General features: G+C 63.1%; 2 protein-coding genes across 3 annotated transcripts; one reads left to right on the top strand and one right to left on the bottom strand.

Annotated features, from left to right (window-relative positions):
• Positions 1 to 866: 866 nt before the first annotated feature.
• On the bottom strand, positions 867 to 7925 carry LOC138829599 (nuclear receptor-binding protein 2). 2 transcript variants are annotated; one of them, XM_070026001.1, is made up of 18 exons: positions 7636 to 7925; positions 7321 to 7443; positions 7151 to 7252; positions 6965 to 7054; positions 6754 to 6794; positions 6567 to 6661; positions 6381 to 6404; positions 6225 to 6308; positions 6025 to 6080; positions 5853 to 5948; positions 4792 to 4924; positions 4595 to 4697; positions 4462 to 4512; positions 4253 to 4388; positions 3520 to 3573; positions 3378 to 3441; positions 3233 to 3288; positions 867 to 1205 (listed from the first exon to the last, which is right to left on the bottom strand). In XM_070026001.1, the coding sequence occupies exons 1-18, from the start codon at positions 7756 to 7758 to the stop codon at positions 1113 to 1115; spliced, it is 1524 nt and encodes a 507-aa protein (XP_069882102.1). In that variant the 5' UTR covers positions 7759 to 7925; the 3' UTR covers positions 867 to 1112. The 2 variants fall into 2 exon arrangements, with proteins under 2 accessions (XP_069882102.1, XP_069882103.1); XM_070026002.1 differs by lacking the exon at positions 867 to 1205 and adding an exon at positions 2224 to 2961.
• LOC138829565 (uncharacterized) lies at positions 7757 to 9958 on the top strand. Its single transcript, XM_070025913.1, has 2 exons — positions 7757 to 8172; positions 8368 to 9958. The coding sequence occupies exons 1-2, from the start codon at positions 7757 to 7759 to the stop codon at positions 9956 to 9958; spliced, it is 2007 nt and encodes a 668-aa protein (XP_069882014.1).
• The last annotated feature ends 4022 nt before the right edge of the window (positions 9959 to 13980 follow it).

The raw sequence follows: 13980 nt of genomic DNA on the forward strand, positions 1-13980 counted from the left end.
CCATAACACCTCTAGGAAAGCAAATCCAGCAGGGTACCAGTGGCCGGTGCCTATAATCTTAGCTACTCGGGAGATTGAGATCTGAGGATGTGGCTTGAAGCCAGACCAGGTAAGAAAGTCTTTAAGACTTATCTCCAATAAACCACTCAGAAAAAAGCCAGAAGTGGCGCTGTGGCTCAAGTGGTAGAGCGCTCACCTTGAGGAAAAAAAAAAAAGCGGGGGGTGGGGGATGGGGAGGGATAATGGGACCACAAGGGAAGGGAAGGAGTAACTGATCAACACGTAATATATTCATTGCCTTATGTAACTGTAACCCCTCTGTACAGCATCTTTACACACACACACATCAAAGACAAACAGGCAGACTCCATGACTTTGCATGTATCCTCTCAGGAGACAGCCCCTCTTCAAAGGGATGAGAGGAACGCATGGGGTGTAGAGACAACAGGATGGGCTCCGGGCACCCAGGGAAAGTATCCTAGGATGGCAGCGGGGCGCAGGGCTCACTTGATGAGACTCAGGAAAACAAGAAACTGTTTGATTATGCCCATTGCATGGAGAGGTGGTCCATTTCTCAGAGTATCTAAAGATGAATGGCAGACACACAAAACCAAGTCAAAAAAATTATCCACTCCAGGGATACAACAGTTGTGCAAGAGAGAAAATACAACACAGGACACCTTGTTCTCCGGGGACACCCATGACAATGCAGCTGGATAATGCGCAGGTGGCAGTGACCTGGCCCTGCAGGCAGAGGCTCGCTGGGGAGGCAGACCAGCCCTGCAGATGGCACTGCGGACACCGCTGTCCATCCCCCACAAAGCCCAAGACTAAAACATTCTTTTCATTGTTAATTTATTTGGTATGCCTTGGCAATTTTCTTTTGTTTGGGTTTGGGCTTTTGGTTAAAGCAGCAGTGTTTTTGTTGTTGTTGTTGGTGGTGGTGGTCATGGGGCTTGAACTCTGGGTCTGGGCGTTGTCCGTAAGCTCTTCGGCTCAAGACAAGCACTCTACCACCTGAGCCACAGCAGCACTTTTAGTTTTCTGAGTGATTTATTGGAGATAAGAGTCTCATGGACTTTCTTGCTTGGGCTGACTTTGAACCATGATCCTCAGATCTCAGCCTCCTGAGTAGCGAGGATGACAGGCGTGAGCCACCAGCACTCGGCTAGCAGTGTGGTTTTTGAGAAACACATTCTAAGTGCCTGAAGAAAACATAGGAGAATTGAATTTGGGGATGATCAGAGAACAGACTAAATTTCTTAGCGATTGACCCCAAAAGATGATTCCACTTTTAAGACAGTTTACATGTAATTCCGGAAAGATAACACTTAAAAGGAAACTCAACAAAGACTGAACGAAGTTCGGCACTGGAAATGCTGGTGCTTTCAAGCTCGTTTAATCGCTGCTTCAATTGCTTATGGAAACTGTGTAAGACTAGCCAGCTCCCAGAATTCCCATTATATGAGATGTACAATTTCATACTGGAAAGTAGGAGGATCTGAAGAAGTTTATAAAGTTATTGGAATGTTAAAGATAACCTGAAATCCATTCTAGTTCATTTATTTGATATGCCTGCTTTGCAAGTTTTAATTCTGGCTTTTGGTTACGGTGGTGTGGTAAGCAGAACACCCCCCCCAAAAAAAAAATTGTCAGTTCCTTAACCAGAATTACCAGTTGCCGTTAATCTACAGGGTAGAGCGTGCTTTGTGGATGTGGTGGATTTACAGAGCTTGAGAGGGGTTATTGGGTAGGCCTGATCTCATCACAGGAATCCTCAGGGAGAACCCTCCCTCCGGGAGATGGAGATGATAGGTTTACAGCGGATTCAACTGGGTGCTGCTGGCCTTGATGTAGAGGAAGGAGGGAGCAAGATGGTGGGTGGGCCTAGAAGCTAAGAGTGGCCTTCAGTTGACTTAAGAAACCTGGGCCCTACCATGGCCAGGAAGTGAATTTTGTCAGCACTTGAATGAGCAGGAAGTAGATTCCACCAGAACCTCTGAGAAGACATACGATGAAAGTCAACGTAACACTTGATTTAGTCTGGTAGGACCCTGGGTGTTCTTCCCACCCACAGAATCATCATAAGCGTGTGTTTATCTTGAGTCACTAGGTTTGTGATGTTCGGCAGCTATATACAAGTAGTACAGTGGTGAGCCTTCCTGGTTTGACATTTGAAATGCTTAAAAAGGGAGTCGAATGCATGAAGTTTACGCATACAAGTTAAAACACCTTGACTATTTAACTAAGATGGAAACTGGAAGACAGGCAGTGCCAGAAGCCAAGGTGGTGTGAGCATCCCGCGGGCGGCCAGGGGGCCTGGGCCACAGCTGCCGGGGAGCGGGAGCCGAGTGCGAGAGACAGGCGGCCGGGGGGCCTGGGCCACAGCTGCCGGGGAGCGGGAGGGGCGCTTGTCCTCCGGGGGAGCCGTGGGGTGCAGGAGGCAGTCTGATGTGAATGGAAGATCAGGGACGGGGCTCGGGCCCGTCTGCCCAGAGCCCCGGGGTTTTGCTGACTGCAGGCTCCATCCTGCTTCTCTGGCCAGCTGGCTCCCAGCTCAACGCTGCACTCGCACCGGGCCGGGTCACAGCTTGCTCTCCGGGTTCCCGGCCTGGGTCTGTTGTGCCAATGGTGGGTGCCTGCTCTCCCTGCCAGATGTGGCAGGCTCCCTGGCAGAGGTCTGTCCAGGGCTGACCCCTACCCTCCCTCCACCCCTCACCCATGCTCCCTGGCTCTGCTGCGCTCCACCCCCACCCCGGGGCCCACCAGCAGGCCCAGGATTCATTCACTCAGGGGAGAGCCAGCCGAGGGCAGCTCTGGGGGGCGCCAGCCTCTCCCAAGTGGGGCCACCCTGAGCCGCAGCACCACGCTGGGCTTCCAGGGCTGTGTGGGTCAAGCCTGGGTCCCCCGGTACTTGAGGAACGTGCTCTCCAGGAAAGCGGCCAGCTTCGCCCTGTCGTCCTACAGTGGGGAGCGAGGCGTGGCAGACGGGGCTGCAAGGCGGAAAGCGGCCGCCCCCCCCACTGCCCACCTCGCCCACCCATGCACGAAGCCGTAGTGCACCAGCTCTGCCGCGGGGTCCTGGGCGCCCCTCCCACCCCCCCCCACCCCCCACCCTCCTGCCCCTGCTGCCCACCTCATGCACGAAGCCGTAGTGCACCAGCTCTGCCGCGGGGTCCTGGGCGCCCCTCCCACCCCCCCCACCCCCCACCCTCCTGCCCCTGCTGCCCACCTCATGCACGAAGCCGTAGTGCACCAGCTCGGCCGCAAGGTCCTGGGCGCTGTCAGCTGCAGCAAGGACGGGGCAGAGGGTGCGTGAGGTGGCGGCACTGGGCAGCCTGGGCCCCAGCCACCACCCGTGTCCCCGGCCAGCCTACTTGGGAGCAGGTCATAGGTCAACTGCCTGTGCAGCCTGTCCTCCAGCACCAAAAGCAGCGTGAGCTGGAGGCGGGAGAGTGTGGTTGGGCCGGGCAGCGCAGCCCAGCCCGCCTGCCCGGCCCGGCCCAGGGCCCTGCTCACATGCCAGCGCGCCTTGTCCTCGCTCCTCTCCAGGTTACACTGCATCTGGACCACCTGGGAGCAAGGCCACCATGAGGGCAGCTCAGCAACCAGGCCAGAGGGGACAGCTGAGGCCGCGCGTGAGCGGGCAACGTCTTCAAGAACACCCAGAGAGCCCAGCCTATTGCCTGTGCCCGGGCACGAGGCAAACCTGCACGAGGAGGCATCGGGCCTGGGCGCTGAGGGATGAACGGGAGCTTCACTCGGGCACAGAACACTGGACACGCAGGGGACGATGGGATGTGAAGCCAGGGCCTTGTGGACGGGAGGGAGTGGAGAGGAAGGAGACAGGGTGCCTGGCACATGGTCCAGGTGAGGGCTACAAAAGACTTAGCTCAGGGCCGTAGCAGTGGAACACAACGGAGGCCAAAGCCCCTGGAGCCACGGGGTGTGGGCAGGACCGGGAGGGGAGGGGGCCCGGCCATGCCTTGCAGGAGAGGGTGTGGGGACATGTGGGTTCTGGTGAGTTTTGGGGAAGTCCCAGATGCAGGTATTAGGAATTAGCTGGCTTCAGGGGTGAAATCTGACAGATGAGGTTGATACTGCTAGGGATAGGCCGGTATCTGGCTAGGGAGCAAGCGGTCTCTGAAAAGAAGGGTCCCAGTTTGATTTTCAAGGCCTAAGCCCTCCTGGTGGCGTCAGTGTGGGCCTGACCTGTGGCCCGGAGGAGGGCCAGCAGGGTGTGAGGACTCACCTTCCTGGTCTCTGAGTCGAAGGGCTCTGGTGTGGGGGTCTTGGCCTTCTGGGCTTCCTCCGGCGGCGGGGCTAACACACGCGGCAGCCCTAGGGGCCTCGCAGCCGCGAAATTCATCAGCGGGTAGATCCCATTCCTGGGGACACAGCAGAGGGTGTCTGGGGCCTGGGCCTGGCAGCGTTCATGCCTCAGCCTCCTTCAGCGCTCACCTGACATCCTCTAAGAACTTGTCCAGCTCCAGGAACGAGACCTCCGAGTACCTGGCGTAGGTGGGAGACACATGAGGGGCGGGCGTGGGGGGGCACTGGGGAGCTGCCAGGGAGCCTCCGCCCGGCTCCTCACCGCCACTGTGTCGGGGGCCCGTGGGGCTGAGGCATCTCTGCCAGCACTGCGTGCAGATCCATTGCTTTGGTCTTTTCTTCCACCACATTTTCAGGCATGAGATCTGCGGTCGGTAGGAATGCATAGGGCGGTGGCCTCAGGCGGCGAGCCCACAGGTCCTGCAGGGCCCCGCCCCCACCCAGCCCGCCTCCCCTCACACTGGTGCTGGATGAAGCAGTGGGCGGCCAGCAGCTTCAGCGAGTGCACCTCAAAGAGCACACGGTGGAAGAGGAGGTTGTGAGCAGAGGGTCGGCGGGCGGGGTCTCGGGCCAGGCAGGACAGGATGAACTCCTGGGGTGTGGAGAGGAGAAGCAGTTGGTGGGTGGAGGCTCTAGACCCATAGAGAGGGAAAGGGGTGCTGTGAGGACCCCAGGTCTCTGTAATTTGCCCTTTGCTGGGCCTGAGAACCTGGTCCTCACCAAACTCCCTTCCCCAGAGTCCCAATCCCACAGCCCCTCTCTCCCCCAGAGCCCCAGTCCCACAGCCCTCCCTCCCCCAGAGCCCCAATCCCACAGCCCTCCCTCCCCCAGAGCCCCAATCCCACAGCCCTCCCTCCCCCAGAGCCCCAATCCCACAGCCCTCCCTCCCCCAGAGCCCCAATCCCACAGCCCTCCCTCCCCCAGAGCCCCAATCCCACAGCCCTCCCTCCCCCAGAGCCCCAATCCCACAGCCCTCCCTCCCCCAGAGCCCCAATCCCACAGCCCTCCCTCCCCCAGAGTCCCAATCCCACAGCCCTCCCTCCCCCAGAGCCCCAATCCCACAGCCCTTCCCTTCCCCAGAGCCCCAATCCCACAGCCCTCCCTCCCCCAGAGCCCCAATCCCACAGCCCCTCCCTTCCCCAGAGCCCCAATCCCACAGCCCCTCCCTTCCCCAGAGCCCCAATCCCACAGCCCTCCCTTCCTCAGGGATGCCGCTGAGCACACAGGTGAGCACACAGGGGAAGGCAGTACACTAGCAGCCCAGCCAGGCCCTGACTCGAGGGCCTTGAGGACAGTTAGGGCCTGGGCTCAGCAGCCACACTCTACAATCCTTGACTGGCAGGAGCAATGAGCTCCAGTGAGCCCTCCTCTGGGAGGGAGGGCGGGGGAGAGGGTCCTCCAGGCAGCAGCTGGCTCACCCTTAGCTGTCCTGATTGGCTAATCCTTTTAGCCTGCTCCAAGCACCTGGCCGGCCTCCTTGGCCACCTAGAGCCAGGCTCAAGGGCAGGACGAGCACTCACCCGCATGTTGGGGTCACTCAGCGAGTGCCTGGCTCGAGCAATGGCCTCCTCTGTGACTCGGGTGTCCCCGTTGGCCTGGATCTCCAGAACAGCCATCTGGGGTGCAGCCGGGATGGAGCACAGGTAAGGTGGGGGAGAGCCCACTGGAAAGGGCTGGGAGGGGTGCTACTACCTCCAGGGCACACATCCCAAAGGAGAAGATGTCCACCGCCGTCCCATCGTTGACCTCTGCACGGGGGAGGTGGGGGCAGGTGGGAATGGTGGCTGTGTGAGCAGGGGGCGTGGGCCACCCTGGACTGCCCACCCTGGCCTCACTGCCCCTGGCCTCACTGCCCCTGGCTGCCCACCCTGGACTGTCCGCCCCAGACTCACCACCGTACTCCGGAGGGAAGAAGTGCAGGTTCCGTTGCTCCTCACGCTCGGCCCTGATGGGGCTGCGGAGGTCGTCCGGGAGCACTAGGGAAGAGCGTGGGGCTGAGCACAGCGCTTCCCCACGCACCCTGGGATCCCCCCAGAGGCCCCACGCACCATTGGAAAAGATCCTGTACCACACTGCTCAGGCCACAGCAGAGAGGATGAACGTCAGCAGGCGGCGTCACCAACCACTTCTGCCCTAGGCTCCCTGAGATTCCCTAGACCTACCCCCACCCCTGCCCCCTGCCCCCGCTCCCCCCCCTGCCCCTGCCCCTGCCCCTGTCCCGGCCCTGCCAGCACCGGAGCCGATCTTGATGAGGCCGTTGTGCTGAATGAAGATGGTGTCACTGGTCAGGTTTCCGTGGATAATGGGGGGGCTGCAGGCATGCAGAAAACTGGGGACGCGGTGGGGAGGAGAAGGTGCCAGGTCAGAGGGCGGGGAAGAGATGAGGCCCACTGGGACAAGCCGAGCAAACCCAGGCCTCACCTGAGCGCCGACAGGATCTGCGTGCACCAGCGTTTCCAGGCCTGGTGGTGGACGCATGGCTCCGTTGGGTGGGTGCAGACGCGGCTGGGCCTGTGGAGCCTGCCTGCCGCCCTGGCCCTGGCCCTGTCCCGAGCTGCCCTGAGCCCTCCACTGCCCCGCCCCTGCCCTGGTCCCAGACCTCCCAGGTCCCCTCCTGGCCCACTCCCCATACCCGTGTGTTCATGGCCTTGTGATTCTTCTTGGTCTTTTTGAGGAACTGCTTGAGGCTGCCCGAGGACACGTACTCGGTGATGAAGATGAGCTGCGGGGCAGGTGCGCGGGCTCTGCTGTTTCAGGGGGCAGCCCACGGCCCCGCGCCCCAGGAGCCCCCAGCCCCCTCACACGCGCCCCGGCTCACCCTGGCACGAGCCGTGGAGGAGTCCAGCCAGTACTTGTGCAGTTTCACGATGTTGGGGTGGTCCACCAGCGCCAGCTGCTCGAACATGGTCTGGATCTTCTCCTGGGGAGGGGGACGGTCACCTGGCCGCCTTCGGCCTGGCACGGGGGTGGAGGGGCAGCCATTCTCACCTCGTGGGCCGCGAAGGCCTTCCTGTTGCCGAAGTGGAGCTCATTCCACACCACTTCCACCCCCTCCTCCGTGTCCATGGCCAGGAAGGTGCTCTGGATCCCGGGCATGTTCCCCTGGTTCACCTGCCGGTGGGAGCGGGGTATGTGTGCGGCGGGGTGGGGCACGCGGTCCCTGCCCCCCGCCCACGGGCCCGGTGTGCGCCGCAGGCCCAGACCCGCTCCTCGAGGGGCCGGGGCACCGGAGAGGGGCTGGCCCCGGGCGGCGGGCCGGGAGCGGGCGCAGGCCCCGCGGCCCGGCGGCCCCTCGGCGCCCACCTGCTCCCTCCGCTTCTGCCAGCGGCCGCACGGGCTCTCCTCCAGGATGTCGCTCTCGTCCTCGCTCTCGTCCTCCCGCTCCCGCTCGCGGCCCCGCCTCGGCGCCCGCTCCGGAGCCGCCATGGCTCGGCGGGCCCAGCCACCGCCCTCCGCGCGATCCGCCGCCCGGCGCCGCTCGGCTCCTTCGGCGCTGGACCCGCGCCCGGCCGCGCGGCCCGGAACCCGCGGAGCCGCCGCCTCCAGCCCGGGCTCGGCCAGGGAGTCGGCGGTGCGGGCTGGTGCGGACTGGGGGTGGAGCCGGCCCGCCCCTTCGGAGCCGCCTCGGGGGCGGGGCTGGAGCGCCGCTCCGCTCCGGGAAGGGCCGCCCCGGCCCGGCCCGGCCCGGCCCGCCCCGGCCCGGCCGCACAGTCTGCCCAGGTTGTCCAAGCCCCGCCCTGACGTCCAGGCCCCGCCCCAGTCCCAGACTCTGCTCGACGCCAGGGCCCCGCCCATCCGCACAAGTCCCGCCCATACCGCCCAGGCCACACCTATCACAAGGTACCCGCTCGGGAAGCCACGCCCACTAGAGCACCGCCCCTCGTGAAGCCACGCCTCTCGCAGAGGCCCCGCCCAGGCAGCGGGGTGGGGTTCTTGGGGCTCCTTCGGGACCGACCCAGCCCTGCGCCCGCGGCGCACCGTCTCCGCCCGGGTGGGCCCGGCGGAGCCCCCGCCTCGCTGGCAGTGAACCCCCAGAGTCCAAACGGGAGGGGGGACGGCCGCGTTCCTGCGGGAGCCCCGTGGGCCCCGAAGGGGGACTCGCCGTGCGCGCCAGCTCCCGGGGTCCCCCTCCCGAGCTCCCGGCCCCCCTCCCGAGCTCCCGGGGTCCCCCTCCGCGCTCCCGGCCCCACTCCCGAGCTCCCGGTCCCTCCTCCCGAGCTCCCGGGGTCCCCCTCCCGAGCTCCCGGGGTCCCCCTCCCGAGCTCCCGGCCCCCCTCCCGAGCTCCCGGGGCTCCCCTCCCGAGCTCCCGGCCCTCCTCCCGAGCTCCCGGTCCCTCCTCCTGAGCTCCCGGGGTCCCCCTCCCGAGCTCCCGGCCCCCCTCCCGAGCTCCCGGGGTCCCCCTCCCGAGCTCCCGGGGTCCCCCTCCCGAGCTCCCGGGGCTCCCCTCCCGAGCTCCCGGGGCTCCCCTCCCGAGCTCCCGGGGTTCCCCTCCCGAGCTCCCGGTCCCTCCTCCCGAGCTCCCGGGGTCCCCCTCCCGAGCTCCCGGGGGCCCCCCTCCCGTGCTCCCGGGGTCCCCCTCCCGAGCTCCCGGGGCCCCCTCCCGAGCTCCCGGGGCCCCCTCCCGAGCTCCCGGGGTCCCTCCTCCCGAGCTCCCGGGGCCCCCCTCCCGAGCTCCCGGCCCCCCTCCCGAGCTCCCGGGGTTCCCCTCCCGAGCTCCCGGCCCCTCCTCCCGAGCTCCCGGGGTCCCCCTCCCGAGCTCCCGGCCCCCCTCCCGAGCTCCCGGGGCCCCCCTCCCGAGCTCCCGGCCCCCCTCCCGAGCTCCCGGGGCCCCCCTCCCGAGCTCCCGGCCCCCCTCCCGAGCTCCCGGCCCCTCCTCCCGAGCTCCCGGGGTTCCCCTCCCGAGCTCCCGGGGGCCCCCCTCCCGTGCTCCCGGGGTCCCCCTCCCGAGCTCCCGGCCCCCCTCCCGAGCTCCCGGCCCCCCTCCCGAGCTCCCGGGGCCCCCCTCCCGAGCTCCCGGCCCCCCTCCCGAGCTCCCGGCCCCTCCTCCCGAGCTCCCGGGGTTCCCCTCCCGAGCTCCCGGCCCCCCTCCCGTGCTCCCGGGGTCCCCCTCCCGAGCTCCCAGGGTCCCCCTCCCGAGCTCCCGGGGCCCCCCTCCCGAGCTCCCGGCCCCCCTCCGCGCCAGCATGGGGCGGTGGGCTTGGGTTCGTCACTGCGGGCACTCACCGGCCCGAATGCCTGGCTCCCCCCGACGTGTCCGGCCTGCCCAAGCGTCAGCCCCAGAGTCCGCGCCCCTGCGCCCTCGCCCCACGACCCCCCGTCGCCCCAAGCCCCAGCACCTACGCCCCCGCCCCGCGCCCCCACAGAGCCACCCGGCTGGCCCGGCCTCTCCTCACCGGAAGAGGATGGGCTCCGCAGGGTGGGAGGCTGAAACCCAGCGCGTCCACAGAGCCGGGTTCCGCGCCCCGCGTGATTGGTGTCGTCTTTGCGGGGCCACACACACGAGTGTCCGAGCATGAGTGGGGTCCGCGCCTGCTCGGTGCCACAACCAGGGCACGGCGGGGGCTCGCATCGCCAGCCCTTTGCTTGGCCGTGGCAAATGGAGCCTGCGCCCTCGTGCCTTTCTGAGGCCTAGGAGCCCTAATAATGACTCGCCAGAGCCCAGGCTTGTGCTGGGATGCCGGCCCGGCCTCCCCTTCCTTGGAGGACCAAATCCAGGCCCTCAGAGTTGGCCTGACACCCAGCCTTGCTTCCCCTGCCCTTCCCCGTGGCCTGCCCCGCAGCCTGGGCCTCAGCTGTCTGCCCACCAGGCCAGGGATGACAGCAAGGCCTTCCTCTGCCAGCGCTCCCAGCGCACCCTTGGGTCCTGGTCACCTGTCACCCCTCAGGCAGGCAGCACCCCGCTCCCAAGCCTAGCCTTCCACTTTCTCCATGGTGGCTTGTGGTACTCAAAGGCTTCCTTCTGTGTCCCGATTCCTCCTGGAGCTCCAGGCAGGTGTCTGCTCCTTCAAGACAAGGCCTGGCACACAGCAGACCCTCGCAAACATACTGTCCAGTTCCGTGGGTGGGCAGGGCGCAGGCCTAGGCGGGTTATCTAAGGAGACAGCATCCTCAGCCCTGGGACCTGGGAACATGGCCTTGTTTGAAAGGAGGGAGGGTGAACAGAGGAGGAGCCCACGCCAGACGGCAGAGACGGAGGGCGGCAGAGACGGAGGGTGCACTGCACGAACCGGTGACTGTGGGGTGAGGAGAGCCTACAGCCCTGCCCACGCCATGGCTGAGGAAGGCTAGGAGAGATTTGTGTTGTTTAAAGCCTAGACTCACAAGAAGAACAACGACACATGGCTTCATATTCCCTGAGGGTCATTGGGAGCCTCCCACTGGTGTGGGGAGGAGGGTGACTTGCTCTCTCCATTCCTGCCTTTCTGACCCCGTCACACCTGGAAGGTCAGCTGGCTCCTGGGCTTGGGCAGGTGTCCCAGACGCAGGTAGGAAAAAGCCGGGGGGGGGGGAGCTGGAGTGAGAGGCGCCTAGAGGTCCCTCACCATTCTCTGTCTGCCCCGTGGCCCTACTGCCTGGTAGGCAGCACCTGCTGGGGATGGGGAGACTGGACTTGAAGACTCGCTTCTGCGATGGCGGCAGTGGAAGGGGCTAGCCCCTGTGAGAGGAGGGCACGACCCTGCCCTTTGTTCTCATTCTAAGGAAGCCAACATGGAGGTTGTGGTCTGCCCTGGGGGACCAGGTGGCAAGAAACTGCTGCTGCCAGACAAGAGTCCGTGAGGGCCTCTTGGACCCGTCCCTCCATAGCGTGGTGAGCGGGAGGTAGGTTTGGGTGGCGGTGAGCATGTGTTCAGAAGGACCAATGGGATGTAAATGACCAATTGTTTCAAGAGAGATTTCAGGGGGATGTCACCATTCTTAATGTTGTGAAGTGGAGGCAGAAGATGGCATTGTCTAAACAGAAGGCCAGGGGTGCTCTTGACAGCTGCTCCTGTGTTGAAGGCCCTCTGTGATGGAACATCACCATAGTTACCAAATCGCCTGAGGAATATTAGACTTCATGGTTTTAGTCATGCCAAAAATTTGTCAAAAAGATCAAATTGCACTTTGTCAAGAGAGTGGTAAAATAAAGTTGACATGGCGTCATATCATCTGAGGAGCATTTTTTTCTTCTCAAGGTGAGCGCTCTACCACTTGAACCACAGATGCATTTATGGCTTTTTTTCTGGTGGTTCATTAGAACCACAGGGTTCTCACAGGCTTTCCTGTTCAGTTGGACTTAGGACCGTGATCCTCAGATCTAGGCCCACTGAACAGCAGCTTACGGTGTGAGCCGCCAGCGCCCAGTAGGACACCATATGAAGGCTGTGGATGTCAGAATCCTGGTGGAGTAACCGGGATCACCTAGCACTAGGAGTGCAGGATGCTTGCCAGGCTGAGGCTAGACTTTGAGGAGGAAAAGAAAGACCAGCGTGGCCGCCCGTGTCTACAGGCCCAACAGCCGGAACTGCAGCCGGGAATCCTGCGCTCCCAGCAGCCTGAGCTACACAGGAGGAGGCTGTCTCAGAAACAAAACAAAACCAAACCAAACCCACAAGTGGAAACCAAAACCCTGGTAGGTTCTAGTTCCCCTGATTCTGTGCTGGGTGATTCTGGACTTAATTTGGCCCATCTGTTTGTCTAGGTTAGCTTTAACCTGGGCTTAAGCAACCCTTCGGTCTCAGCCTGCTGAAGACCCGGGACTACTCTGAGCTCTGTCTTCAGATGGCCACAAAGATTCCACAATCCCGGTGCCCCCCCCCCCCCCCACTCCCAGACTCCACATCCCCCCGTGCACTCGATACCTCACACCTGCCTGGGCGTCAGCCCGCTGTGGCTGGCACGAGCTTCCTGACCCCCCCGCGGCTGGTGTGGGCCTCTTGACTGAGGACCTGTTGTGGAGTCGGTGCCTGATGTCCCAGCCTGCCCCAGGAACCTGAGTGGCTGGGCCTCCCGGGCCTCCACTCACCATGTGTCAAGTTGGAATTGTAATCCAGGCCCCACCGAGTGTGGCTCCCTGGCCTGGCCTTCCTCCTCCTCGGGATACAGCTGGAGGCTCCCAGAGGCAGCTGGACGGGTGAGGGGCGGAGCTCAGAGACCCAGGCCAGGTGCATCTGCGGGGCTGCGTGCTCCCTGTCACATCAACAGCTTGGGCCTGAGGACGGCGTCGCCCCAGCCCTGCGGTGGGACGGGAAGCCCAAGTCCAGAGAACTCGCTCGGTCCCCTTCTGAGCTGGACAGTATGAGGAAACGGCCTCTCTGTCCCTTGCACTGTCCCAGGCCTGCCGGAGGAGGCCCCTCTGCTCTGCACGTGGCCACCCAACCCTGGGCCCAGCTCTTGGGATTCGTGGCGCCTGGGGTGGAGTTTGAAAGAGAATGGACATGGGGAAGACTGCCTTGGAAGGTGGCCACACAGTCCAAACCTGACCAGGAGGCGCCCTGGCCCAGGACGCCGTCGGCCACGCAGGGCTGCACCGGAGTCCAGCGCGCCCCGGGAGGCTACAGAAACACACAAATGATTGGCCAACAACGACTCAATGTCCCTAGTACTAGAACAAACAAGTCTGGGGAAAGGAAATTGACCAATGGCAGTGTGTCCATGGCCCACTTCAGGTCCACAGGATCTCTGGGTGCTGTGGGGACCAGGAGTGAGGACCTAGACTCCCACAATGGAACCACAGCCTTGTGAAGACCACACTGACAGAGCTCTGAGTTCCCAAGGCTTGACACTGCTGTTTTCCTCATGTTTTCTTCATGTTAAGAATTCATAGTTTTGGGGCTGGGAAGGTGGCTCAGTGGTAGAGCGCTTGCCTTGCATGCATGAGGCCCTGGGTTCCATTCCCCAGCACCACATAAGCAAAAAGAAAAAAAGGCCAGAAGTGGCACTGTGGCTCAAGTGGAAGAGCACTAGCCTTGAGCTGAAGAGCTGAGGGACAGCGCCCAGGCCCAGAGTTCAGGCCCCACAACTGGACACCCCCCCAAAAAAAATTCACAGTTTTGGAGATGAGCTTTCAAAAAGCTGAAATCAAAGTCAGATGCTGATGGCTCATGCCTGTGACCCCAGCTACTTGTGAGGCTGAGAGGGGGTGGATTTACAGTTCCAGAACAAAGTAGGCAGCAAAGTCTCTGCAGCTGCTTTTCGATGGAAGGAAACCAGAAGTGGCAGCATGTGTCACCGGAGGAGCAAGGGAACCTCCCTGGGGGGGGGAGGGGGGAGGGGGCACGGGGGGAGGGGGACGTAGGGGGGTGGGGGGCTGGGGGGAGGGGCAAGGGAACCGCCCTGGGCTAGGGGGGGCGGGGGGCGGGGGGGGCACACCCAGGCGGGAAGGGAAACCCAGAGGTAAACGCAACCCGTGGAAACCAGGGCTGACCTGGCTATGTTTAGGCCAAGCACTGCCAAAAAAAACTGTAAACAAGAGCCGGGCACCAGTGGCCACGCCTGTCATCCTAGCTACTCAGGAGGCTGAGATCTGAGGATCACGATTCAAAGCCAGCCTGGGCAGGAAAGTCCGTGAGACTCCTATCTCCAATAAATCACTAGAAAACCGGAAGTGGTGCTGTGGCTCAAGTGGAAGAGCCCTCACCTTGAGCTGAAGTGCGCAGGGACAGCGC

Source organism: Dipodomys merriami, unplaced genomic scaffold (genome assembly GCF_024711535.1).
Source record: "Dipodomys merriami isolate MVZ:Mamm:240054 unplaced genomic scaffold, mDipMer1.0.p SCAF_174, whole genome shotgun sequence".
NCBI lineage: Eukaryota > Metazoa > Chordata > Mammalia > Rodentia > Heteromyidae > Dipodomys > Dipodomys merriami.